The sequence below is a fragment of the Schistocerca nitens genome, chromosome 1 (genome assembly GCF_023898315.1).
Source record: "Schistocerca nitens isolate TAMUIC-IGC-003100 chromosome 1, iqSchNite1.1, whole genome shotgun sequence".
NCBI classification, from domain to species: Eukaryota; Metazoa; Arthropoda; class Insecta; order Orthoptera; family Acrididae; genus Schistocerca; species Schistocerca nitens.
In genome coordinates this window covers 1,236,952,418-1,236,978,669 of record NC_064614.1, presented here as the reverse complement: position 1 = coordinate 1,236,978,669, position 26,252 = coordinate 1,236,952,418, and the positions used below count along the sequence as shown (strand labels likewise).

The 26,252-nt window shown below is 41.9% G+C and overlaps 1 protein-coding gene across 1 annotated transcript; it reads right to left on the bottom strand.

Annotated features, from left to right (window-relative positions):
* Positions 1-1,407: 1,407 nt before the first annotated feature.
* LOC126239777 (cold shock domain-containing protein CG9705) lies at positions 1,408-26,252 on the bottom strand. The gene is made up of 4 exons (XM_049947884.1): positions 26,164-26,252; positions 25,253-25,391; positions 25,050-25,169; positions 1,408-3,001 (listed from the first exon to the last, which is right to left on the bottom strand). The coding sequence occupies exons 2-4, from the start codon at positions 25,384-25,386 to the stop codon at positions 2,827-2,829; spliced, it is 429 nt and encodes a 142-aa protein (XP_049803841.1). The 5' UTR covers positions 25,387-25,391; positions 26,164-26,252; the 3' UTR covers positions 1,408-2,826.

The window sequence follows — 26,252 nt, the reverse complement described above, 5'->3', positions numbered from 1 at the left end:
AGGGGGGAGAGGGGGGAGGGAGAATGGGGTTGAATGCAGAAGAAAAATTTATTTTCCTTTAATTGATAGCAGTTGCACAGGACAATAAGTACTTTAACAGCAGAAAATAAATACTTGAACTCACATAGACCAAGGAGAATCTTCAGAAATAGAAACTACTTGGCAAGAGTACAAGAAATTGTCTACTGAGAACAGAGAGCAATAGCAAACATATGATAGAGAGCGAAAGTTAGTAAAGAAATTTACAAGAAATACATGAAACAACATCACTATACTAAACAATAGAAAATCCAAGTTGGAATCTCAACAATATTATGAAGGATAGATTGCTACTCACTGTAAAGGTGACAGGTTGGGTTGCAAACAGGCACAACAAAAAGACTGTTATACATTGAGCTTTTGGCCAAAGACTTCTTCAGAAAGGTGCACGCACCTGCATCCACCCACCCTCCCACTGTCTGCAACTCAACACACAATCTTTACAGTGAGTAACATTGCTATACTGTAACAATAAAGCTTCTACCCAGGTTCAAAGTGACTAAAATTCATGTACAACCTGATTCAGTGAATAAAATTTTTCAGATGAAAATCTTTATAATATAGCTTCTTGTGATGTAGACTTTGGAGCAGTTCACAGATGAATTACGTTGGCCAAGCAGAAATGAAATTTAGGTATTAAAAAACTTCCTGGTAATAAGTCTCAAATACACAAAAACTGACATAGCATGTAAAATAAGAACTTTGAAGTTTTTTATGATAAATGCATTAAACTAACACTCCTTGTATAGTGTAACACGCAACATGCTAGCTTGCACAGTGGATTGATGATCTAGGGCTGGTACAGCCCGAGTGTGGTTTTTAGACGGTTCCCCACATTCATTTTGGCAAATGCTGGGCTGGTCCCGAAATTCTGCCGGAGAGTATATAATATACAAACGGTTAGAAGACAACACACACAACCAATTTTACATGATTCAGACAGATGGCGCACACAAATTCCCTCTATTATGTTACCTGATAGCTTGTGTCAGGAACGTCACCCAACCACAAAGTTACATAGTAAAATAAAACTTACCAAACCATGGAAAAAGCAGACAATGTATTAAGACAGGATAAGCACCAGGGTGAAGAAAGAAGATTATGGAAAAATTTCATGGTTGTAATTTAATAGACAGAAAGAATTTCTTTCTATAAAAGTAAGCCTCTTGGTTACATCTTTATGCACAGTAGATGGACATTCACAGCACATCTGACTCCCCTCTAAGCAGGGCAGGGGGTTTGGGAGGGGGGGAGGGGTGTTTAGAGAGAACTGAAGAGGTGGCAGAACACCAGAAAACTTAGCAAACAATTGCTGCCTTCACATGAGTGTTCCTAGATTAATTTTGTATTAAAGATATTAATGTTGAATTTAACACAGTTCTGTATCCAATTATGAATGCCACAATTCATTGCCCAGCTTCCTGAAGCTGAAACATACTTGCACTCCACAAGACCGTAAGCAAAATTTTTCTACTTATCTGAAAGTCACAGACAAGCACATACATGCAGCAAAAAAGGACATTTATCTGCGCATTTTCAAACTGTTACAGAATGTAAAGGTACTATGAAGAAGTAATTGATTTTAATGTAAGCAACAAGTGGCACTGCAGATTACACGAGCAGCTGTGATAAATTAATATTACACAATGAAAAATCTTTAATAACACTGCTAAGCCATTGGCACCACAAAACTGGTTACAGTCAACTGTAACCAGTTATGTATGAACTGTTCTCAGTATGTACTATAACCAATATATATGAAGTCTAATTGTGTTCAAAACTAAAAATAAATTATGTTAATCATGTACCATTTCTTGTTGTCCCTTGCAACCCAAATTTCATTTTAAAAAAGGTTTGGCATATGTATGTCTCAAAACTAAAGCTTGGGCGTATGTCATTTTGAACAGGACTTGAAGTGGGGGGAGGAAGATACGAGAAGATGGTGGGAGGATAGGTATGAAAGAAGGGCAGACAGTTAGAGCAACAGAAGGAAAAAATCGACAATGTATGTTTCTGTAATGTTTAACAGACTTCTTACACTGTTCTAAAATGCCAAAAGAAATAAATTAAATTAGCTACTTTCTATTTTTATGTAAGTATTTGATAAAAACAACTACAAAATGACATTTTAGTTGAAATACCTCTCACTTCAGGCAATTTTGACTAAGCAGCTACTTAGTACTGATACAAGCAGTAACAACCCAGTTAGTCTTGTATCACAATCTTTAATTCTAGTAATGAATTATTGAAATATAATCTTCATTGACAAGCTGTCTTGTGGGAAATAGTTCTTAAGCACTGAAGTACAAAACTGACAAACACTGATATCTCACTGCAGATATCCACGAAAAAGAGAGTAATGCCACAAATGAGCAAATATGTGTATTAAACAGCACTGGTAAAATGAACTATTATAAGATATATTCGACATTCACTTACAAAATAAATTTATGCTGCCCACAAAACCTCTAGTAAAAATCAACACAATATGAGCACCAATATAAACATTGACATATCACTGCATAATATTTGTGTATTTATTATATCAGAAATCCAGCAAAATATGGATATTTAATTCTGATCATCATCTTATTCTCACCCCCACATACTAACACTTGTATTTGAAAACAGTAAGTAGACAATCCACAAATCTCTGGAAAATTTTTGAAGTAATATAGCAAACTATCTTGTGTAATTAGTGGCCATAAAATTGAGGCAAACAAAACACATCTCTAGTACCATTACAAAGTTGTTCATTTTCTACAGATAAAACTCATGATTAAATTATTACTTATGATCACTGTGATCTTCACAAACATTACAATCCCACCTCACATGAACTTCAGGTGTCAAGTTAACAATATGAACATGTACTGCTTGAAATTTTTCGAACTTTGGAGGAATGGGGCATAGCCGGTACTGAACCTCATCCCCTGGCAGTGGCACAAATTCCCCTTCAACACTGGAATATAAACAAAGAGAACATATTAAAAGCGATTTCTACTAAATTACATTCATCAAAAATTAAAAGAAATTTTTAATGAAAGTTGCTTATTCTTGTACTTTGTGTGTGCTGAATACTAATACAACAAAAAGGCTATTTCATCCCCCATTGTTTAAAAGCAGCACTCAATATTTTTAAAAATTGTATTTTCAATAATTTTTGCTTGTTAGAAAAACCATTTCAACTGATAATAATATGACATCGAATTTCAGTTGCAGAGATTATGCTGGTTAATATATGTCATCACTGTTATGATAAGCTCTCTGACTGCTCTTCTATTTCCACAACCACCTTCTAGATCCCAACAGAATTCTAAACATCTGATCCTGGCTGGCATTGGCAGTAGTCTTTGCAAAATGCTCTGTCATCGTCTGAACAATGTCTCCGGGCGTGGTTTGAAAACACTTGTTTCCACACTGTTGCTACTGATAAATGACTGAGTTTACCAGAAGTCTTACTGATGGCTTCCTGTACTTTTGTGGAACAAGTGGGACGGTTGATGGTGTTCAGGAATGCTTGCCATGACCTTTTCTTGCTCACCTTAATTACACACCGAGCCTTGGCTCTCGTGACCCAAAAAGCTGAGAGGCTGCATACTGTTGGGCGGTACTTAAACAGTCGAAGAGCCACGCACCTATCACGGACTGCTGAGCAGCACTCATCAGTCCACCAAGGTACAAGTTGCCTCCTAAGATGACCTGAGGATTTTGGAATGGATATGTCAGCGGTATGATGGATCACTCGTGTAAAGTGGGCCACCCATTCTTGGAGACTGTTGTGGTGTTCAAACACAGCATCCAGTTAACCCTGCTGACCATCCACATTTTGGTGGCTTCTGTTCAGGTAATGCTCCACCCAGTGGATCCACGGTGGGAAGTGGTCACTGGAATGAAGATCATCAATTGCTTCCAACTCTGCTGAGTATGGAACAGTGGGAGAGCAGAAAGAGAGATTGATGGCAGAGGACAATCCAGTAGCAGCTGGGAAATGAGTGGGACTGCCCACATAGAGAATGCACAGCTCCTAAGACATCATGAGGTTCTCTATGACCCCCAGTACAAGTATAGCTCGAGCCCCATAATGCATTATGGGCATTGGGACCTCTCAGTACGAGAAATGATCTTTAAGATCCGTTACAGCCTTAGAGTCAGTCACCTTGTGTGAGGGTAAATATAGCAAGCAAACAGTGATCCTCTGACACACGAGAATTTCAACAGCAACCGCTTGCAGGTTAGTAGCTACGGGGAGAGCAGAGGAAAGGGGTGCATTATCGACAAACAACGTGACCCCTCCCTTGGCCCTTTCACATCAGGTCAACCTTGTGATGGAATGTATAGCCCCAAAGCACAAGGGTGTCAGACACTTTAAAATGCATTTCCTGCAAGCAAAAGTAGAAGGGAAGTTCCTGTGCTACCAGTTTCAGTTTATCCACATGTGTCTTGAACCTGTTAATGTTCCACTGTAATATGGAAGCCATCTATTTTGGGAGTTATCCTTTCATCCTGTCGTGTAGATGAGTCTGTAGTGGGTGGGACCAGATGTGTGCCCCAGGTCAACATCAAGGTCCATCAGCTCTGTTGATGAGTCATGAGAGATGTCACAGACGGATGTTGATATTGTCAGACTGCTTGCTTCCTGTCTCCATTGGCAGCTGATTCTTTGTCTTAGACATTAGGTTTTTGCCTGTGGAGTTTTCAGAGCCACGGCCACAAGAGGTGGTAGTGGTAGCACTGGACAGTGGACCTTTGGAGAAGGGAGCTTTGCAATGTTGGCAACCATGCCCTAGTACAATGTTCTGGGAGGAGGAGGTACAGGCTTTGAAGGAACTACCGCAGCACAAGTGCATTGACAAATGCAGGTTCTAGTGCTAACACTAACAACCACCTTCTGAGTAGCAGCATTGGTCATCTGAACTAGCTGTTTAAGAACAGACTCAAAAGAGGTAGCGAACTTCAGGGGTTGCATGGCCTTTTAGATCATTTCGGCTTTGCCTTACGAGATACATCGTTTTTATCTCCTGTGTCTTTCTTTCTTTAATGAAGACACTGCAGATCCCAGACAGGGTGATCCTCAGAGCAATTTACACAACCAATTCCCTAACAGGCAGCCTTACCACATTTGCCACAAGTGGCTTCTCCCTCACAACCTAAGGTGCTGCCAAACGAGCTGGAGTGTAAAACAGCACACTGGGTTGGGGAAATATGGCTGCACGCTGAGGCAAAGGAAACCGGCCTCAACCTGCTCTGGTAGCTTTGGACTGCTGAAAGTCAGTCCAAACGAGTCTGATTCCACTATATCATCATCTATCCTTTTCATTATGTTTTACACATCAGCAATGCCTTCTTGGGACCACTCAGCTTTCAGTTCTTTGCAGAGAATGTCAATTACAACTCTTTGCTAGGAATTAGAGATTTCTACCAACAGGGTCTCCGTTTTGCATGCACTTGACAGATTTTAACACATTGCACATGGCTCACGTAAATTTGCGTGTTTCCATGTCCAACTGTTGAGAACGGACCACGTAAATTTACGTTTTTCGTTCTGCAGGCATTTTCTGAGAGCTGTTGCTCATGCCAGTAACTACTTCAATTTAACAAAAAGTTATATATGAATTGGACGGTTCAATGTGGTGAACAACAGTATGAACTACTTTTTATCTTTTGTTTTACCACCAACAATCAGTACCACGAAATAGACAGTACTGTAGTTGTTGCCTTGTGTGGTACGACACGAAAAGTTGATGGAAAAAGAGATTCTTGCTGAACTGTTTGTGGACAATTGTTCTGATGTTCCAAGTTATTCTTATGATGTTATTCTTATGATAGTGGTGATAGAAGTGAAGAAGAAAACAACATAGCTATAATCGACCAAACTGTGATAAGTGTGAACGATTTAGGTGATGAAGATTTTGACAGTGAAAGTTGGCTGACAAAGGACAAAATCATTATTTTAGGAACATTTAGAGGCATTCCAAGGGTAAAAACCCTTCCAATGATATCAATAGCCTTATAAGCACCATGGAACTAATTCCAGGGGATGAACTTTCGATCAGATGTTGATACAATCAAACATATATTAAAAACAAAACAAAAACCATTATAAAGGAACTCCCAAGTCTCCCAAAACTATATCACTGTTATTGAACTGAAAAAATTTCTGGGCACGATTATCTTAAGGGGCTAATTAAAAAAAAAATCATTTGAAGGACTATTGGTCAACAGATCCTCTAATAGAGGTACCGTTTTTTGGCAAGCTAATGAGCAGAGATCAATTTGAGCAGATATGAATTCCTTACAGAGCAGTCAGGAAAACAGACTCTCCAAGGTTGAACCTGTGCCAAAGTACATCTTAGATAAATTTCAGACCGTATACAAACCTGAATAGGAGGCTTATCTTGATGAAGCAATGATACCATGGAGAGGACAGCTTCTTTTCCGAACATATAAGTCCAGAAAACTTATCAGATTGGTTTGCTTGTTCACATAGTTTGCAAAAGTGTAAGTGGATATATATCCAATCTAGAAGGAAGAAAAATGCATCAAGACACTATTCTCTCTGTACTTTCACCTCACCTTGGCGTGTGGCACCAATTTCATTAAGAAAATTTTTACAACATTACAGATATTGCCAAAACACTTCTAGAAAGGAAAACAAGAGTTTGTGGTGCAGTATGAGTCAGAGGTCTCCCTCAGTGTCTGTCTAAAAACAACAGGCAAATCTAAAGAAAGGTGACACTACATTACAAAGACACAGTGACATTTTGCTGCAGAAATGGAAAGGGTGACTTCATCTCAAATCATACAGGGCATGTCAACAGGTGGTCATGAACTGCTCTGGAAGAAAAAAAAAATACTAGACCTCTACATCATAAGTGTTAAGACATCATAAGTGTTAAGACATCATAAGTGTTAAGACATCATAAGTGTTAAGACATCATAAGTGTTAAGACATCATAAGTGTTAAGACATCATAAGTGTTAAGACATCATAAGTGTTAAGACATCATAAGTGTTAAGACATCATAAGTGTTAAGACATCATAAGTGTTAAGACATCATAAGTGTTAAGACATCATAAGTGTTAAGACATCATAAGTGTTAAGACATCATAAGTGTTAAGACATCATAAGTGTTAAGAAATAAAGTATTTTTATTTCATCTTAACTTTTGAAAATGGTAAGGCCCTTTGAAAACTGTATATTTTCTAAATAACTCTTACAACAGTAGAGAACAAAAAAATATATAACTAACAAACCAAAAGTACTGGAGACCTGGCAGATGTTTTGCATTAAAGCTCCCTCTTAGTGAGCTGAAATCTAGTTGATACCCGTACATTTATGGGCTTCCTTTAACTTACAAATTCAACATGAAAATATGAAATTTAGGTTAATTTTTCCAATTAAAAAAATGTTTTTTTCTAATTTGGAAAGTCACAGAACACTGTCTTTTCTGTCATATTACCAGATACTACTGATTTAATTATAAACAGTATCTTCTGTGCTTCAGCTATCTGTAGTATGTAAATATTTATGACAAAAAATGTAAAAAATTGCATATTTACAAGTTTTTATGAATTATTTATTCAAAAACACGCATCTGAAATCTTTTAGAGTTACACAAAATATTGGTTGGTTAATAAGCTAGTAGTCAGTGCAAACACAGTGGGCAATATTTCTCTGTGTTAAGGGTTAAAAAAATTTTAACATTCCGCATATTTCACATCACTGAATTTCTAGTGTAAACTATGCATGTTAGCAACACTGTTTCCAGTGCTCTTCTGTTTGTAACAAATGAGTGAGAACATCCACATAAACTATTCTGCATTGAGTTTTGTGTTTGGTTTGAACTTTTTGTCAGATGCAATGTCAGGGAGGAAATACAGTATAGTGAAAGAATGAGGTATGTGGACTATGAAAAAAAAGACACAAGAAAATGGTGTTTAAGAAAAGTGAAAAACACAGTTGTTGGAAATCTGTCAGAGGTATTGCAGAAATATCTTGGTCCTCAAGTAATGGTATTAGCATCACATCCATTGTGCAAGAATTGCTGCACTCACAAGATGAAATTTAGTGACAATCCACCTGAACAATCACAATCACTCGAATGTGAAACTGCAGAAGACAGTGCAGATGTTTGTAATAACACTGTTCACGTTTACGTCGCACTTCACTTGGCGTAGACCGGGACTGTGCCCTAGGCATGCTCGATGTTAACTGACTGGGCACAGCCCGTGCTGCCCGAGTTGTTGTTGTTGGTGTTGTTGTTGTTACGCCGGCAGAGGTCGCGTACGAATTCTCACATGCCCTCTGGTGGACGGGACTCTACTTGCGGCAACTACCGTCTGTGACGCGCCGTGCTGATGTGCGCCTCCCGCGATCTTTCTGGTGGCTACTGCAATGTTTATATTCCTGGGTGTGAAGTTGTTGATGGGTTGAATGTTAGCATTTCTGCTGTAGCCCCTACTACATCCCCCCTTAAATGTCCAGGAAAGGCAAGCACAAAAAGACAACAGTATGTAAAAAGAAAAGTGGGAGAAATAGAAAAACGTTTTACACAAGCAACATCTTCAAAATTCTGTGAAGTGTATAATGCAGATGCATGTGTGGTGCAGAACCCGAAAACTGTGATATGTGCTAGAAATGTGATGTGTCATTTCAAAAACTAAATACTCCTATCTCAGCAGCCACCTATACTGAGAAGGTACAGTTACTGACATTGATACCAGGTAGCTACTCTGTGACAATGGCACCAGGTCACTCTAAGCAGCAGATAGAGGAATACGTACCCATTTCCTCACATGATTTGATTTCAAAAGCTCTTAAAATAAAGAATGAGAAAGGTATTTGGGCATGTCCAGATTTTTACTGTGGGCATCAGTTGCTAGACAATACGCTTACTGCTGATCACGAATATTACTTAAGTGATGACAATGATGGTAGCAGGCAAAGTCCTAACCAGGCTATGTTATCTCTGTTAGTGAAAATGGTGAAAAAGTTAAAAGGTAAAAAGATATATGACAAGATCAATAAGATAACGATATACCCCAATGAAAAAGGAAAACCCAAATTCAAAAACTGGTCTCTCAAAATTCTACTCCTTACGACCAAAATGGATAAAATGTCAGCCAGTGGAAGAAGTATGCAAATATTTACTGCTCTACTTTGAAACTTGTTTCTTTTGCCATAAGCAGTGCCACAAGAAAGAAGTACACAGAGATGGACCTGATGCTTTCGCGTGTATGTCAAGAGCTGCAAGATAAATGCCGGTTTCGGGAGTGTGCAATGTGTCCTGGTGCTGATGTGATGACTGTTGAAGCAATACACCTCCAGGATACAGACGATGATGCAACATACACATTATGGGAAGGACGAGAGTTGGTGAAGAAGACAGCAGAGCCACAGAAGTTTGTTACAGAGGTTAGGCATTGGGTCATGAAAGGAACAGTTCACCATCATATCCGGAGGATGCAGACACGCCATAGCAGAAATAAAATCAGCCATATCCCAGAATACTGACACATTAGTTCTTAGTTTCAACTTTGCTGACAAGGAGCCTGTTGCTTTTCAGAACAAAATTCAAAGTTAACACTGGCACACATCACAGGTATCAGTATCCACGAGTGTTGCTCACTTCTTTGGAACATCACACTGTTTTCCTATTGTCAGTGATGATCTCATACACAACAGTGCACATTCATGATACACTGTCAGTATGATAATTGATGACACAGCATCTAGAGAGGTCATGCATTTCCTATACACGTGTATGTGACTGATGGTGCAGCATCTCATTTTAAAAACAGCTTTCAGCTTGATGAGCTTGGTCAACACTGTAGTACAGGAATTAACACAAAAAAATGGATATTTTCTACAACAGGTCATGCAAAAGTGCATGTGATTGGGTAGGAGGTCTCTGTAAATATCTTGCAACAAGATTTAATCTACAGCATGAAGCTGTTGACGCTATAAGAAATGTTACTGGATTTGTACACACCATATCAACAACAGTAATGAACATGAAACTCTTAATTCTAAATGAAAGTACATTAAGGGAATTCCATATAAAAAAAGACAAAGGAGTGGTCTGCTATGAAGTCTGTGGTACAAATTCAATCAAGTCACTACTGTGTTGCATCCCGGAGTGGCACATAGGTAGAAAGAATGATTCTTCACGAAATGCAGCCTGTTACTGTATGAGAAATGCAGAGACCACAGTATACTTTAGAAGACTTCATAGTGAGCCACTTCATTTCTTTTGTGTATGACAGTCAGTGATGGGTGGGCCAGATAAGTGTGTGTCACGAGTTGAAAGATATAACTGTCTCCTTTATGACACCTCGTGGTCCTGCTAATGCTTTCAAATGACCATTATCAAAAGGTCAGTGTGCGGTTTCCATTTTCCAAATACTACTGTTGTTGGAACATTCTTTTCTGTGTGCAAATTCAGCTCAGCTATACAAGTTCGGTGAGAAGCAGATGAAAAAAACAAATGAACTCTGAAACTTCCTGGCAGATTAAAACTGTGTGTCGGACCGAGACTCGAACTCGGGACCTTTGCCTTTCGCGGGCAAGTGCTCTACCAACTGAGCTACCCAGCTGGGTAGCTCAGTTGGTAGAGCACTTGCCCGCGAAAGGCAAAGGTCCCGAGTTCGAGTCTCGGTCCGATACACAGTTTTAATCTGCCAGGAAGTTTCATATCAGCGCACACTCCGCTGTAGAGTATAAATTTCATTCTACAAATGGACTCTTTTCAACACTATAGTGTTGGTTTGTTTGTTTTTGTTTTAGGGCACAAAAACAACAAGGATCGTAAGTGCCCATGTCAAAACTGTAAAACACAAAGACAGAGAGGAATTAAAAATGACTACAAGTCAATCCTAATCGATGGAAGACAAGACAGCTAAAAACAGGGACATGAGTAAAGGTCTATAAAATATGCCATAGAGAAACTGAGGTCCAGAACTAAAAATTAAATGTCCTTTGTCATATTGTTACAACAGACAAAAAGTTAAACGTGGTCAACAGCCCACAGGTCGTTTGCTAAAACGGCCGATAATTCAGATGGAAAACCCAAACGAGAATGTAAAGGAGTTAAAAAAAAGGGCATTCCGTCTGGCAAAGGTTGGGCCCAATGCGAACAGAGTGGCAGGAGAGCACCACTTAACAAATGGTGATGGCTAAAAATGCAGTGCCCAATATGCAACCTAGTTAAAATGACCTCGTCATAGCAAGAGAGCCGAGAGGAGGTTGCCCAAGCTGCTGGGAGGGACTTAATAATCCGGAGCTTGTTCCCATGAAGAGAGGACCAGTGGTGATGCCAAAGTGACACCACCCGCTGACAGACGGTAACACAGAGATCATCGCAGGTTATGTAAAAACTAGCAGTATTAGGAACAAGGACTGCTGCCTTGGCAGAAGTGTCAGCAGCATCGTTTCATGTCAGAACAATGTGACTAGGAACTCACATGAACATCACAGTGGTTACATCGACGGTGAGAAAGTGACAGCTTTCCTGGACCTGTTGCACTGAGAGACAGACGGTGTGCAGCACACAGAGGCCGAATGTACTGCATGCCTTTCATACAAGGCAAAGAACTCTGGGTAAATACTGAGCAGTGTTCTGAAATCTGATACTAACAAATGTTGGTGCCAATGACAAAGGCGCACCCGACACCACGGTTAGTCTGAGAGCCATCAGTGTACACGAAGGTACTATTGCAAAGTTCCATGTGAAGGTTATCAATCTGAAGGCCACAGAGCGAAGCTGGTGTACTGTCCTTAGGAAGCGAATATAGGCCAAGGTGAACACAGGCCGCCGCACGGCATTGTAACACTCACAATTCTGGGAAGAGAAGGGTATTGCCCGAGCCGCCTCCACTCATTTCCGATGGGGGAAGGCAGGGTGATAGTGGGAGGAGCTTGAAATGGCCGCCCAAGATGCTGGAGATAGAAATAGGGTCCACGATGACATCATTTGCTGCTGTCAGGCCAGAAATTGGAAAATGGATCTGGGTCCCAGAGAGCGATTGGAGGTTGGCCCACATGACTGAGGACAGAGTGGAACTGTTAAAAGAACTAGTGAATGAAATCCAGCTAGCTTCTTTGCTATCCTGAAGAACGCGACGTCATTGTGCACACATCTATTTATAATGAATGCAGTTTGCCACTGTAGGACGATGATTAAAAACACAGAAAGCATGTCTCTGGGAGCTAAGTGCATCGCAGCAGGCCTCAGTCCACCAAGGGAACAGGACACGGCATGGTAAAGAGGAAGTACAAGGAATGGAATGTTCTGCAGCGGCAACTGGGGAAATCTTGTTCACTGAAGGTCACCAGGGAGGAGTAAAGCCTCCAGTCAGTCTTCGTAAGCTGCCATTCAGGTGTGCACGTAGGTGGGGTAGGAGTCAGCAAACTAATAGCACACAGGACAGGGTCACTCAAGTATGTGTCAGAGAGAGCGGACCACTAGAGACAATGTGCAAGCTGGACAGTGCAGAAGGATAGGGCCAAATGGGGATAGGTGTGCGAAGAATCTGAAGGAACATGGGTGCTCCCCTGTTAAGGCAGAAGCTGTTAAGCTGATCAAATGATGAAGCGATGTAAACGGCACAAAGGGAAAAGGTCAAGTGAGGAAGGAAAGGGTGAATTGCAACAACCTGAAGACCGACAGTCAGAGAGATCGGTTGACTGTGAACATCATCCCGTATGAGCAGCATGACTCTGTCATGACATGGAATGCCAATCTCAGGGGGAAGGTCAAAATGGACCAAGAAGAAACACAAAAGCTCAAAGCATTTGTGAGGATCAAAGGCCTCTGATGTTCCTTTGGAGAGTCATGATGAGGAAAAAATGAAGGGATGTCACCTCAGTGGCTGCTGAGTGCCAGCTAACAAAGACTCACTGCTACACGGCACAGAGGCAGGAGGATCCTGCTCCATGAGGCCCACAGAAGCGTCGGCTTTCTTCTGCTGTCGGCCCTCTGAGTCCAACGCAGACAAATGGCTGGTGGTGCGCACCGGTGTCACGGGTGCCGGCCGGGCAAGGTTATCACGTGGTGACACCATCAAAGAGGATCTTCGAATCAGCAAAGGTGAAGATAATTTGCCTTTGTTCGACTTCTTCAAGCCATTCCGAGTAGCAGAGGAAGACTCAGGTGTTGATTGGATGGAGGGACGTTTGAAGTCTGGTGACTTCACCCTGTGAGACAAGAGTCTGGTGGCTCATTGCACAGCAAGACGAAAAAACAGCAATGCTACCATGACATTGGGCAATTTCACAACCTCAGAGCTAAATTTGAGGTCGCATGTATGCGTGGCCATGTCCTTCATGGAGCGAGATGTAGCAAGAACAATACTGTAAATGCCAGACGGGAGAACACAGGGTTTGCGACTAGCCAATAACTCACGAGTGACTGGGTAAGGCACTTTTTGCTTTACCTGCATCTCCTGGACAGGCAGCGCATCAAGATACATGGGAAAACCTCAAAAGGAGGTAGTATGGTCGCTGTTGTAGTTGATAAAATGGGGTGAAGGAGGCAGAAAATTTCCCTAGTGCACATCGCTACCACAGCTTACACAGTTGGCCAGGTGTCAACAAGACATTCAACTGTGGTTGAAACGATGACACTGGTAGCGGCGCATCAGGTTCAGAACATACAGTGAGACTGTGATAAACTTCATAGCCTGCTTTGATCTTGGACAGAAGCATTGCTCTATCAAAGGTGAGAATAAGAGTACGTATGGACACTAAGGATGCTTTTTTTTTAAGAGAGGTTTTTACCATCCTCAGGATCCAGGTGGTCAAGCCAAGATCCCCAGTCCCTGTGACACACAACACTGTACCACTGTGTCGCACAACGGTTGCTGAACCATGCGCAGAGCTTGCGGTGACAGAGGACTGGCATCGCTTACCAGTTCCTAGCTCAGCAATCCCTATGTCGCCAACTCCATACCTAACACATGAATACTAATCCCCTAAGGGCAAATGTGGTTCAATGAAGTAAGATTTTGATGAACATATTCTCAAAAGTTCCAAAGTTGGTTGGCTGGACTAAAAGAGGAGGGAAGGGACCAGACTACGAGGTCACCAGTCCCTTGTTCCAAATAAAACAAACAAGACTTGCGTCACAAAACGGAATGAAAGGAAAAATCACAAGAACGATGAAAGGCAACAATGTGTAAATGGACAAAAGGGGGACAAAAAAACCAAAGAAACACAAGAAACGGGATGAAGAGAGTAAAAGAACTAAGCAGATTACCCTGGCTGGCCGACCATGAGAATAAAAACAAGAAGCCAGCCACTCTGCAACAAATTAAAACCTCCACTCTAAAAGCACTAGGGTGGAGGACACAGAGGGGCAAAGGGCATGTGCTAAAACTCAGATCGAATGATAAAACCGACCCTCATGAATAAAACAACCTAAATCAGCCAATGAGGCATTGTCAGATAAAATTAGCGATAACGAGTCCCGTAACCCAAGATCCTGTCGCTGGGCAGTCAACGTGGGACACTGCACCAGAAGGTGGGCCACTGTCAACCGGGTGCCGCACCAACACTGCGGTGAGTCTTCACGGTGCAGGAGGTAACCATGGGTCGCCCAAGCATTGCCAATGCAGAGCCGGCAGAGGATAACCGATTCCCTGCGAGAGGCCTGCATGGAAGACTTCCACACATTCATAATCTCCTTAATGACACACAGTTGGTTGTGCATACTATTATGCCATTCCATCTCCCAAAGCCGAAAAACCCTGCGGCATAAGTCAGAACGCAGATCAGGTTGAGAGATAGTTTCTGCGTAACCCATTTGGTCAGCCTGTCAGCAAGTTCATTGCCTGGGATTCCGATGTGACCTGGAGTCCAGACAAAACACCACTGAATGACTGGACCATTCCAGGATGGTCGCTACCAAAGGATGACGAGGATAGCACTGGTCGACAGCTTGTAGGCCGCTCAAGGAGTCAGTACACATGAGAAATGACTTGCCTGGGAATGAGCGGATGTGCTCAAGAGCACGAAATATGGCCGCCAGCTCTGCAGTGAAAACACTGCAGCCATCGGGCAAGGAGCGCTGTTCTACGAGGTGCGACAATAAAGTAATGAGACTGATGCGAAAAAGAGTTGCTTACCGTTTTAGTCAAGTTTAGTGTTATCTCCTTCAAAGTAGTTCCCTTCTCACTGCACACACTTTATCGAGCACTTCTACCATTGATGGTAACATTTCTGCAACTCGTCTTCTGTAATATCCTCCAAGACCCTCGTCACAGCTTTTTGGACATCTTGGAAAATGGTGTCCCTTGACCGCCGTTTTGACTCTTGGAAATACAAAAAAAGTCACACGGAGCGATATCTGGTGAATAAGGTGGCTGCGGTAGTACTGAAATTTGTTTTGAGGTTAAAAATTGCTGTACTGACAGAGCAGTATGGGATGGCGCATTATCATGATGCAAAATCCAATTATCAGCAATGTTGGCACAGACGCGAAGAAGTTTTTCTAAAATTTCTTTGTAGTAATATTGGTTAACTGTCTGTCCAGGAGGCACTCACTCTTTATGATCAGTTCCCTTGGAATCAAAGAAGCACACAAGCATGCATTTCACTTTTGACTTTGACATGTGAGCTTTTTTAGATCTGGGTGATCCCTTTGAGCACCATTGCGAACTTTGGTCTCTGGATTGTACTGAAAAAACCAACTTTCATCACCAGTGATAACACGGCTCAACAATTCTGGATTCATTTCCGTTTGCTCTCACAGATCAGCTGCTACATTTTTCCGTGTTTCTCGCTGTTGTGGTGTGAGATTTTTGTTAACCATTTTTGCACAAATCTTTCTCAAACCAAGATCTTCAGTTATTATTAGATGAACTGTTTCTCGACTGATGTTCAGTTCTTCTGCAATCATTTTCACAGATAATCTTCGAGTTCACGCACCCTGGCCAAGTTGACATCCGTCTGTGAGGTTGACAGTCGTCCACTGCGGTCCTCATCTTCAGTATTCGTTCTGGCTTCACTAAACATTTTATGCCAATGAAAAACTTGAGCTCTTGACATAATCTCCTCTCCAAAAGCGTTCTGAAGCTTACCGTAAGTTGTCGTGTTTTCACCCAATTTAACGCAAAAAGAAATGACATACCGTTGCGCAATACTATGCGGTTCCATTTCCGTGACGAGAGACACAAACACATGTTAACTCATTACAGCACACCTCACGACTGAGCAGTTGCATCGATGTGCTGCTTGTACTAGAAGCAACTTATAGACCAAGCTCAAAGATAATGTGCCTATGCAAGCCTGCAGGGTTGCCACATCTTGCAACAAAAATCAGTCTCATTACTTTATTGTCGCACCTCTTATATGTTCGCCATGAGCATAGGCAAAGGCCAACATGATCATCGGCCATTGAGCCATCAGTGTAAACCACTCCATGGCTCCGGTGTTAAGAATCCAGAGGAACTGACAGCGGAAAGTCACAGGGTTAACTGAGGCCTTAGGGCCATGTGAAAAGTCCAGGAGAAGCCACGGCCTAGGTGTACACAGTGGAGGTGTACGTGAATGGACCTCAAGGACTCCAGTTCAGACAGAAAGGATCGCACGCGAACCACAATCGTTAGCCCTGACCTGGGCTGCCGACGCGGGAGATGGGCTGCCACGGGTGGGAAAAGGAGTTGGTAATTCAGATGTGCAGGAGAACGATGAATGTGTGCAACGTAACTGGCGAACAGTTGTGAACGCCTAATCTTCAATGGAGGGATTCTGGCCTCCACAAAGACGCTGGTCATCGGACTCGTCCTAAAAGCTCCCGTCGCTAGGCGAACGCCACAGTGGTGCACTGGGTCAAGTAAATGCAACACTGAGGGTACCGCCGAACCATAAACCAGACTCCCATAGTCACGGTGGGATTGGACAAGGGCTCTGTAGAGCTGCAGCAGCGTACAGCGATCTGCATCCCAACTGGTGATGCTCAGGCACCAGAGGGCATTGAGGTGCTGCCAGCACTTCTGCATAAGCTGACGAAGGTGAGGAAGCCAAGTCAATCGGGCATCGAAAACCAGTCCTAAGAATCAATATGTCTCCACTACAGTGAGTGGATTGTCATTAAGGTGAAGTTCTGGATGAACGGTATGGAGCCAACAGAAGTGCACGACACATGACTTTGTGGCTGAAAACTGGAAACCGTGGACTAGGGCCCATGACTGTGCCTTGTGGATGGCACCCTGTAGGCACCGCTCAGCAACACCAGTACTGGTGGAGCAGCATGAAATGCACAAGTCATCTGCATACAGCTGCTGCATACAGAGACGGACGGCCCTACAGCTGCTGCTGCTAGACCATTAATGGCCACTAAAAGTAGAGAGATACTCAATACAGAGCCCTGTGGGACCCCATTCTCCTGGATATGGGGGAACTATCAATTTAATAAGTCACAGCTGCAAAATACTAACGCGAATTCTTTACAGACGAATGGAAAAACTGGTAGAAGCCGACTTCAGGGAAAATCAGTTTGGATTCCCTAGAAATATCGGAACACATGAGGCAATACTGACCCTATGACTTATCTTAGAAGCTAGATTAAGGAAAGGCAAACCTACATTTCTAGCATTTGTAGACTTAGAGAAAGCTTTTGACAATGTTGACTGGAATACTCTCTTTCAAATTCTGAAGGTGGCAGGGGTAAAATACAGGGAGCGAAAAGCTATTTACAATTTGTACAGAAACCTGACGGCAGTTATAAGAGTCGAGGGACATCAAAGGGAAGCAGTGGTTGGGAAGGGAGTGAGACAGGGTTGTAGCCTATCCCCGATGTTATTCAATCTCTATATTGAACAAGCAGTGAAGGAATCAAAAGAAAAATTCGGAGTAGGTATTACAATCCATGGAGAAGAAATAAAAACCTTGAGGTTCGCCGATGACATTGTAATTCTGTCAGTGACAGCAAAGGACTTGGAAGAGCAGCTGAACGGAATGGACAGTGTCTTGAAAGGAGGGTATAAGATGAACATCAACAAAAGCAAAACGAGGATAATGGAATGTAGATGAATTAAGTCGGGTGATGCTGAGGGTATTAGATTAGGAAATGAGACACTTAAAGTAGTAAAGGAGTTTTGCTATTTGGGGAGCAAAATAACTGATGATGGTCGAAGTAGAGAGGGTATAAAATGTAGACTGGCAATGGCAAGGAAAGCATTTCTGAAGAAGAGAAATTTGTTAACATCGAGTATAGATTTAAATGTCAGGAAGTCGTTTCTGAAACTATTTGCATGAAGTGTAGCCATGTATGGAAGTGAAACATGGACGATAAATAGTTTGGACAAGAAGAGAATAGAAGCTTTCGAAATGTGGTGCTACAGAAGAATGCTGAAGATTAGATGGGTAGATCACATAACTAATAAGGAAGTACTGAATAGGATTGGGGAGAAGAGAAGTTTGTGGCACAACTTGACTAGAAGGGATCGGTTGGTAGGACTTGTTCTGAGGCATCGAGGGATCACCAATTTGGTATTGGAGGGCAGCGTGGAGGGTAAAAATCATAGAGGGAGACAAAGAGATGAATACACCAAACAGATACAGAAGGATGTAGGTTGCAGTAGGGACTGGGAGATGAAGAAGCTTGCACAGGATAGAGTAGCATGGAGAGCTGCATCAAACCAGTCTCAGGACTGAAGACCACAACACCAACAATGGGGGAACTATGAGAGGCACCTAGTTGGACATGGAAAGTATGAAGCAACAGGAAATTTTGGATAAAAATTGGGAGTGGGCCTCGGAGACCCCACTCGTATAATGTGGCATGGATATGATGTTACCAGGTGGTGTCATGCGCTTTTCGTAAATCGAAGAAGACAGCAACCAGGTGTTATCGTCTGGAAAAGGCTGTTCGGATGTCAGACTCAAGGGACACAAGATTATCAATGGTAGAGCGGCCGTGGTGGAGCCAGTAGGCCACATGACTCCAGGACCACTCAACCACCAACACACCATATGTTCCAGCAGCTTACACAAGAACGTTGGTGAGGCTGACGGGCCGATAGCCATCCATGCCAAGTGACAGCAGAGGTGAAAGTTTCCCAGTTTTCCTTGTTTAGAGCCCATGTGGGCAGGTGTCTGTGGGCCTGATGCCGGAGCAGTGACATGAAGACGGGGAAGTGGTCACTACCACAAAGGTCATCATGTGCTCTCCAGTGGATAGATGGGAGAAGTCCTGGGCTGCAAATTGATAACTCAATGGCTGAATAACTACCATGTGCCACACTGAAATGTGTGGCAGCCCCAGTATTTAAGAGGCAGATGTCAAGTTGTGACAGTAAATTCTCGACATCTCTGCCTTGGCCAGTAAGCATGGTGCCACCCAACAAGGGGTTATGGGTGTTAAAATCTCCCAAAGTAGCAAAGGTTTAGCGAGTTGGTCAATCAGTGCAATTAATACATTGAGGAATACTGGACCATCTGGAGGAATATATACACTGCAGACAGTTATTTCCTGCGTCATCCTTAATCTGACAGCCACAGCTTCAAGAGGGGTTTGAAGGGACACAGTTTCACTACAGACTGAATTTAGGACATAAACGCAAACTCCACCTGACACTCGATTATAGTCACTACGGTTCCTGTAGTATCCCTTATAGACACAGAGCGCAGGGGTCCGCCATGCCAGGAGTTAGGTTTCCTAGAGGGCAATGCAGAAAGCAGATGTAAAGCTTAACAGTTGCTATATCTCAGGCAGGCAGTGGAAAAAACTGCCGCAATTCCACTGGAGGATAACATCATCGTGAGACTTGGAAGGCATGGAACATTCAATGAGGCAGTTTACACCTCGGGGTCACCTGCTGCCACCGACTTTTTGCCTGAGCAACCTATATCCATTGTGTCCGAGGGTCCGGCGAGATCTAGGTCCTCAGCGTACACAGAATCTCCACCTCATCCACAGACGCAGAGCTTGTAGGTAGCGGTGATCTTGGGGACCTTCTTTTTGGATTTCTCTCACTGCTCCTTGGGTTTCCCGGGCTGGGAGGATTTCACTGATTCAGTCTCCGGGACTGAGGGTGAGCGTGAAGCCCTACGACCAACTGCTTTTGGGCTCTTTAGCCACTGGCTTTTGTCTTCTTTCCCACTAGCAGAAACCTGGGAATGGAGGGACCCATGGGGCCCCTTTCTTTCATGAGAAGCCTAAGAAGATTTATGCTTTTCCGGCTCAGAAGTGGGAACTGATATGCCCGATGGTTTGGGGTGTATTGCTCCCAAAGTAGTTGGTGCGGGAGCAATAGGGGGGGAAGCGCCCCCCCCACCATCAAGGTGGCAGGTGTAGTCTTCTGCTTCTGAGAGGTGTCAGGAATGCGAGGAACTGATGGGGCGACACTTTTTCTTGTAGCGGCAGCATATGACGTGGTCATAGCCACAGGATGTAGGCGCTCAAATTTCCTCTTAGCCTCAGTGTAGATCAGTCTGTCCAGGGTCTTATATTCCATGATTTTCCTCTCTTTCTGTAAAATCCTGCAGTCTGGAGATCAAGGTGAATGATGCTCTCCGCAGTTGACACAGATGGGAGGCAGGACACATGGAGTATTGGGATGTGATGGACGTCCACAATCTCAACATGTGACGCTGGAAGTACAGTGGGAAGACATATGGCCAAACTTCCAACAATTAAAGCACCGCATTGGGGGAGGGACATATGGCTTGACGTCACAGCGGTAGACCATCACCTCAACCTTCTCGGGCAATGTGTCACCTTCGAAGGCCAAGATGAAGGCACCGGTGACAACCTGATTATCCCTCGGACCCCAATGGATGTGCCGGACGAAATGAACACCTTGCCACTCTAAATTGGCACGCAGCTTGTCATCAGACTAAAAAAGAAGGTTCCCCTGGACTTTATTTAAGCTCTTATGGGTGTGATGGCAACAGAAATATCACCCAACTTGTCACAAGTGAGTAATGCCCGTGACTGGGCAGAGGATGCTGTTTTTATCAGGACTGACCCAGAGCGCATTTTGGACAAGCCCTCCACCTTCCCAAACTTGTTCTCCAACTGCTCCACAAAAAACTGACGCTTCATGGACACAAAAGATTCCCCATCAGCTCTCGTACATACGAGGTACCGGGGGTGAATAAACTTCACTGCCATCCTTAGCCTGGCATTCCTCCCATGATGTGTCCAGGGAGGGAACGATTTGGCGTCATATTTTGTAGAACTAAAATTAGACTTTGCCCACTTAGAAACTACTGGCGGCGGACCACCAGCAAGAGATGACATACCACGCTTCAGAGCCACACAGCCACAGCAAAGGCCACATGGCAGGAGTCCCGATGCCCCAGGGTGACAGGCATCTATTCCTTGGTATACATGGGGAGTTAACTGTGCACACATCAGCAGAGCCACAATGCTCATGAATATTCTATGAAAATATCCACATTGTCAACTTGCTCGGTGTTAGAACCTACATAATATCCATGACAGACAACAACATTTGAAAGTTTTATCACAGAAAGTTAATTACTTTTCGTGATAATTCTCAACAATGGAAGTATTTGTAACTGAAGGGAGACAGCAGTTATACATAACCTGAGCTTATAAACAAATTGGATATGCTACATTCCACACAACCTTCATCATTTTCAACCAGCTTTAAACAAATTTCTGATTATACAGTATTAATTTCTTCAAAGATGTATTGTTTCAGTTGCTGATGACAATACCATGCATATGCACTTGTAAATAGTCTCTGGCTCATGTTCTCAGTACATCACTACAGTGAGCAGCATGACAAAGTTGACAGTCACACATTTTACCACTGAATTAAAGTGACCTCCAGAGAAAAGTAAAGCAACTGTATGAGAACGAAGAGCTTGGATGGCAAGCCAGTACTAACACCCACACTTCCAGATGTCAGACACTCAGATCAGCACCTAACTTTTTATGTCGATAGAGTATCAACCAGAATTCCAATTTAGTTCATACTACGAGCTATCGTCCATGAGAATGTACGTAAATAATAATCAAAAGTAACACAAGAACTACGGACCACAGGAAAAGCTTAACTGTGAGGTTCTGATACGTATAGCTTCTGTGGCGAAGTTGGCAGAGTGCTAGGTCGTCATACCACAGTTCCTGGATTCATACCCCAAAGTGTTTTTTTTTAGTACTGATACTTCTACATGTGTGATGCAATTGTTTCTTTGCTCTACTGTTCCGAATGTTTATGTTTATTTCATGGGACTACAAATGCACTACCTGCTCCATCATGTGTGGTGTCTGCTCTGTTGCACACGTCCAACAGAACACCACACCTTTCTATGCAAATGTACTCTATAGGTTTCCTACTTTCAACTAACGAAGTGAAAGCAAACTGAGAAAAGAACATCACTATAAACTTGGAAAAATTAAGAGAAGAAACATGAAAGCTCAAAACAGTTGTGAGGATGCTATTTTGTTTCCTGAAGGCAGAGAACAAGTAGACACTGCGAGTCTAAAAGCAGTCGTAAATCCATTTTGTCAGCAAAATGTTCTCCCATATAAGAGTTTCACATGCAAACAGTAATAGCAAATTTTCATCAATGGGGTTTGAACATGGGACCTTTAGCACAATGACCTCACACTCATCTACTCTCTCACTTGAGATCTATGAAACTATCACTCATAGATATGCTCTTCCTACTGTTTACATATGTTCTACTGGATGACAGCACATAGCACAAACTAAATCGGTGTTTTGGTTATTCTCTATAGGCATAAAATATTTGGTACTGATCTGAGTGTCTGACGTCAGAAGATTTGAGTGTAAGCAAAGAATGGAGAGTTAAAAAGAATATATAGGGTGTGTCTAAAAGGGAAATGAACTTTAAGGCAATATTATAGAAAGGAAAAAGAATATTGATGTAGATGCGATGAGAGAGATGATACTGCAAGAACAATCTGACAGATAACTGAAAGACCTAACTTGAAACAAGGTCCCTGGGGTCATGAAATTCCTTACAATTACTGAGATACTTGCGAGACCCAGTCATGACAACTATTCCACCTAGTGTGCAAGCTATTCGAGACATGCAAAATACATTCAGCCTTCTAATAATGTAATAATTCTAATTCTAAAGAAATTGTGCTCAAAGGTATGAATATCACTGAGATATCAGTATCAGAGATCACAGTTTCAAAATACTGGGAGATCAGTTTGGATTCCAGTGAAACACAGGAACGTGCAAGGCAATACTGACCCCATGTCTTATCTTCAAAGATAGGCAAACCTCCATTTATAGCAGTTGTAAATGTACTGAAAGATTTTTGCAATGTTGTTGAACGCACTCTGAAATTCTGAAAGCTATAGGGGCAAAATACAAGGAGTGAAAAGTTCTACACAGACTGTACACAAACCAGATTGCAGTTTTTAAGAGTTTAAGGACTTGAAATGGAAGCAGTACCAGTAGCTGACAAGAGAGTGACACAGGGTTGTAGCCTATCCCTGAAGTCATTCAATCTATACGGCAAGCAATACAGGAAATCAAAGAGAAATTTGGAGAAGGAATTAAAGCTCAGGGAGAAGAAATGAAACCTTTGAGTTTTGGTGATAACATTGTAATTCTGTGAAAATTATTTGAAAGGAGAGTTGAACAGAATGGATAATGTCTTGAAAAGAGATTATAACATGAGCTTCAACAAAAGGGTAACAAGGGTAATGGAGAGTAGTCAAATTAAATCAGATGATGCTGAGGGAATTAGGAAATGAAATACCAAAAGCAGTAGATGAGTTTTGCTACTTGGGCAGCAAAATAACTGATGATTGCCACAGTAGAAAAAATGTAAAATGCAGGCTGGCTATAGCAAGGAATGCATTTCTGAAGAAAAGGAATTTGTCAACACTGAATATAAATTTAAGCATTAGGCAGCCTTTCTTGAAAGTATTTGCCTAGAGTATAGCCTTTGAGAAAATTGAAACGTGTACAAGAGGCAGTTCAGCCAAGAAGAGAATAACAGCTTTTGTGAAGTGGTGCTATAGACAAATGCTTAAAGTTAGATCTTAGATCGATACATCACATAACTAATGAGGAGATACTGAATCAAACTGGTGACACAAATTTATGGCAGAACTAATAGAAGTGATTGGTTGATAGGACACATTTTGAGGCATCAAGCAATAGTCAATTTGTATTGAATGGGATGAGGTGCAGAGGCGGGAGGGGGGGGGGGGTTAATACTGTACAGCGAGACCAAGGGATAAATATGGAATACAAGTTCAAACATGCACAGGTTGCAGTAGTTATGTGGAAATCAACAGGCTTGCACAGGATAGACTAATTTGGAGAACTGTATAAAACCCTATTCAAACTAAGAACCATAGCAACAGGTTACTTCTTAAACACATCTAGGGACAAGAAGATACTTACACATAAGGTGCAAAACAGTAATACTACACTGACACAACAGATATGAAAATGCTTTTATTGCTAAAGAATTATTGGATAGATTTAATATATTGTGAACTGGGGTAACAGTTTCTACAGCCAACAGTCCATTTCTTGACATCATACTGTACTCAATCCCATCAGAAAGCAATGTATTTTTGATGTAATGTATAACAAGCACAAGCTTTTGAGCTGTGATGGAAGATAATTTTCAGGCTTATCAAAAATACTGAGCAACCCAGTAAAAAATACGAGCAGTATAATCACTATTACTGTAGGTAATAATCGAGTAAGATCAAGCACTATGGCCAACCGAATGAGGCAGAGTGGCCGTTAAGGCACTACCCCCTTATTGGGTAACGGATGGAGAGATGATCCAGCTATCCTGATTTGGGTTTTCCCAAATTATTTCACGCAAATGCTAGAATGGGTCCAACAGCAGGGCCACAGCTAACCACCTGTCATATCCTTATAAAAACATATTCTATGTGCATGCATATTATGCATTATTTATTTTCACTGTGTCATGATTCCTGGCTGAATAAATAAATGATTAACATCACGATTAATCCAGTTACTACAACGAAAAAAATATTTCATTCAGAATTCGGTATGCTTACTCTGAAATATGTACAAAAATATCTTCTCCACCGTCATTGGGCGTAATGAAGCCATGACCCTTAGATCTGCAAAACATTTTCACTTTTCCCGACTCCTGTTTTTCTCCAGCCCTTGCCGATCTGAAAGACAAATATAGCCTACTGTGAATTATATTCTAAAACAAATACACAGTACACCAAGAACTTTGTTATTTTACACTTACGTTGAGTTCGTTCTGGTGCGTCTTGTAACAATTGGGCTGGGAATTTTCAAATTATCGAAATCTAATTTTATAGGAGAACGAAGGGTCGTTTCCGTAGATGTCTGGTTTGTTTTGGGTGCATTTAAAGATGCCATTGATTCTGAAACAAGAAACCGGCTCTAAGTCTAATATGTACGTGGTAACAAAACTGCTGATGCTCGTATTTCACAACTACATCATTAAAATAGCTTGCGAAATAAGTCGGAAGCTCTTTCTGCATTACCTGTCTCACAATAAACAACACACTCATACTCTAAATATGCAACCAGCTTAACTACTACACATTTATTACTAAGCCGCTGCTTACATTTGTGCAGGAAGACAATGGATTAAAGTTCACTCCTGTACCAAATTTCAACTAAGTGGTAAGCAAACGCACTACAGTATGCAGATCTTCAAAATAATTAACCTCTGACATATAACGTCAAACACACGCTTATAAACAATCACTCAAAGATATAATAGTTCCGCGAGCAAGGTAATGTAAATATCGCGTGAAATGTAAACAGCTCATAAAGTGATCCAATGTAAAGTTCTCTAAAACCAATTGCACCAAACCATGAAGGTTTTACAACAGCATTTCTTTGTAATTAGATGGAAACTATAAGTCAGTATAAACATAAAACTTTTTACCGTGAATGGTAACTCAATACGGATGCGGCTTAATGGGAAAACCAAATCTCTCGTTTATAAATTACATATATTCTGCTGAGAGTGGAAAAAAGAATGTGACTGGAAAGATTTAACCCACCGAAGAATTCCAACGGACAACGAAAGGTGGAGCTTTCAGAAACAAAAACATGTGACTTGATAACTGCGTATCTAACATCCCATACAACTTAATTGCGTAACAGTAGTTTTTAAGAGTTTACTTTTATTAGGTGCCCCAGCGTGACTTGTTTGAACTGTCACAGAAAAGTTAGTTCTGAGGTGCAGTGAAGCTGTTATTACTGATGCCTTC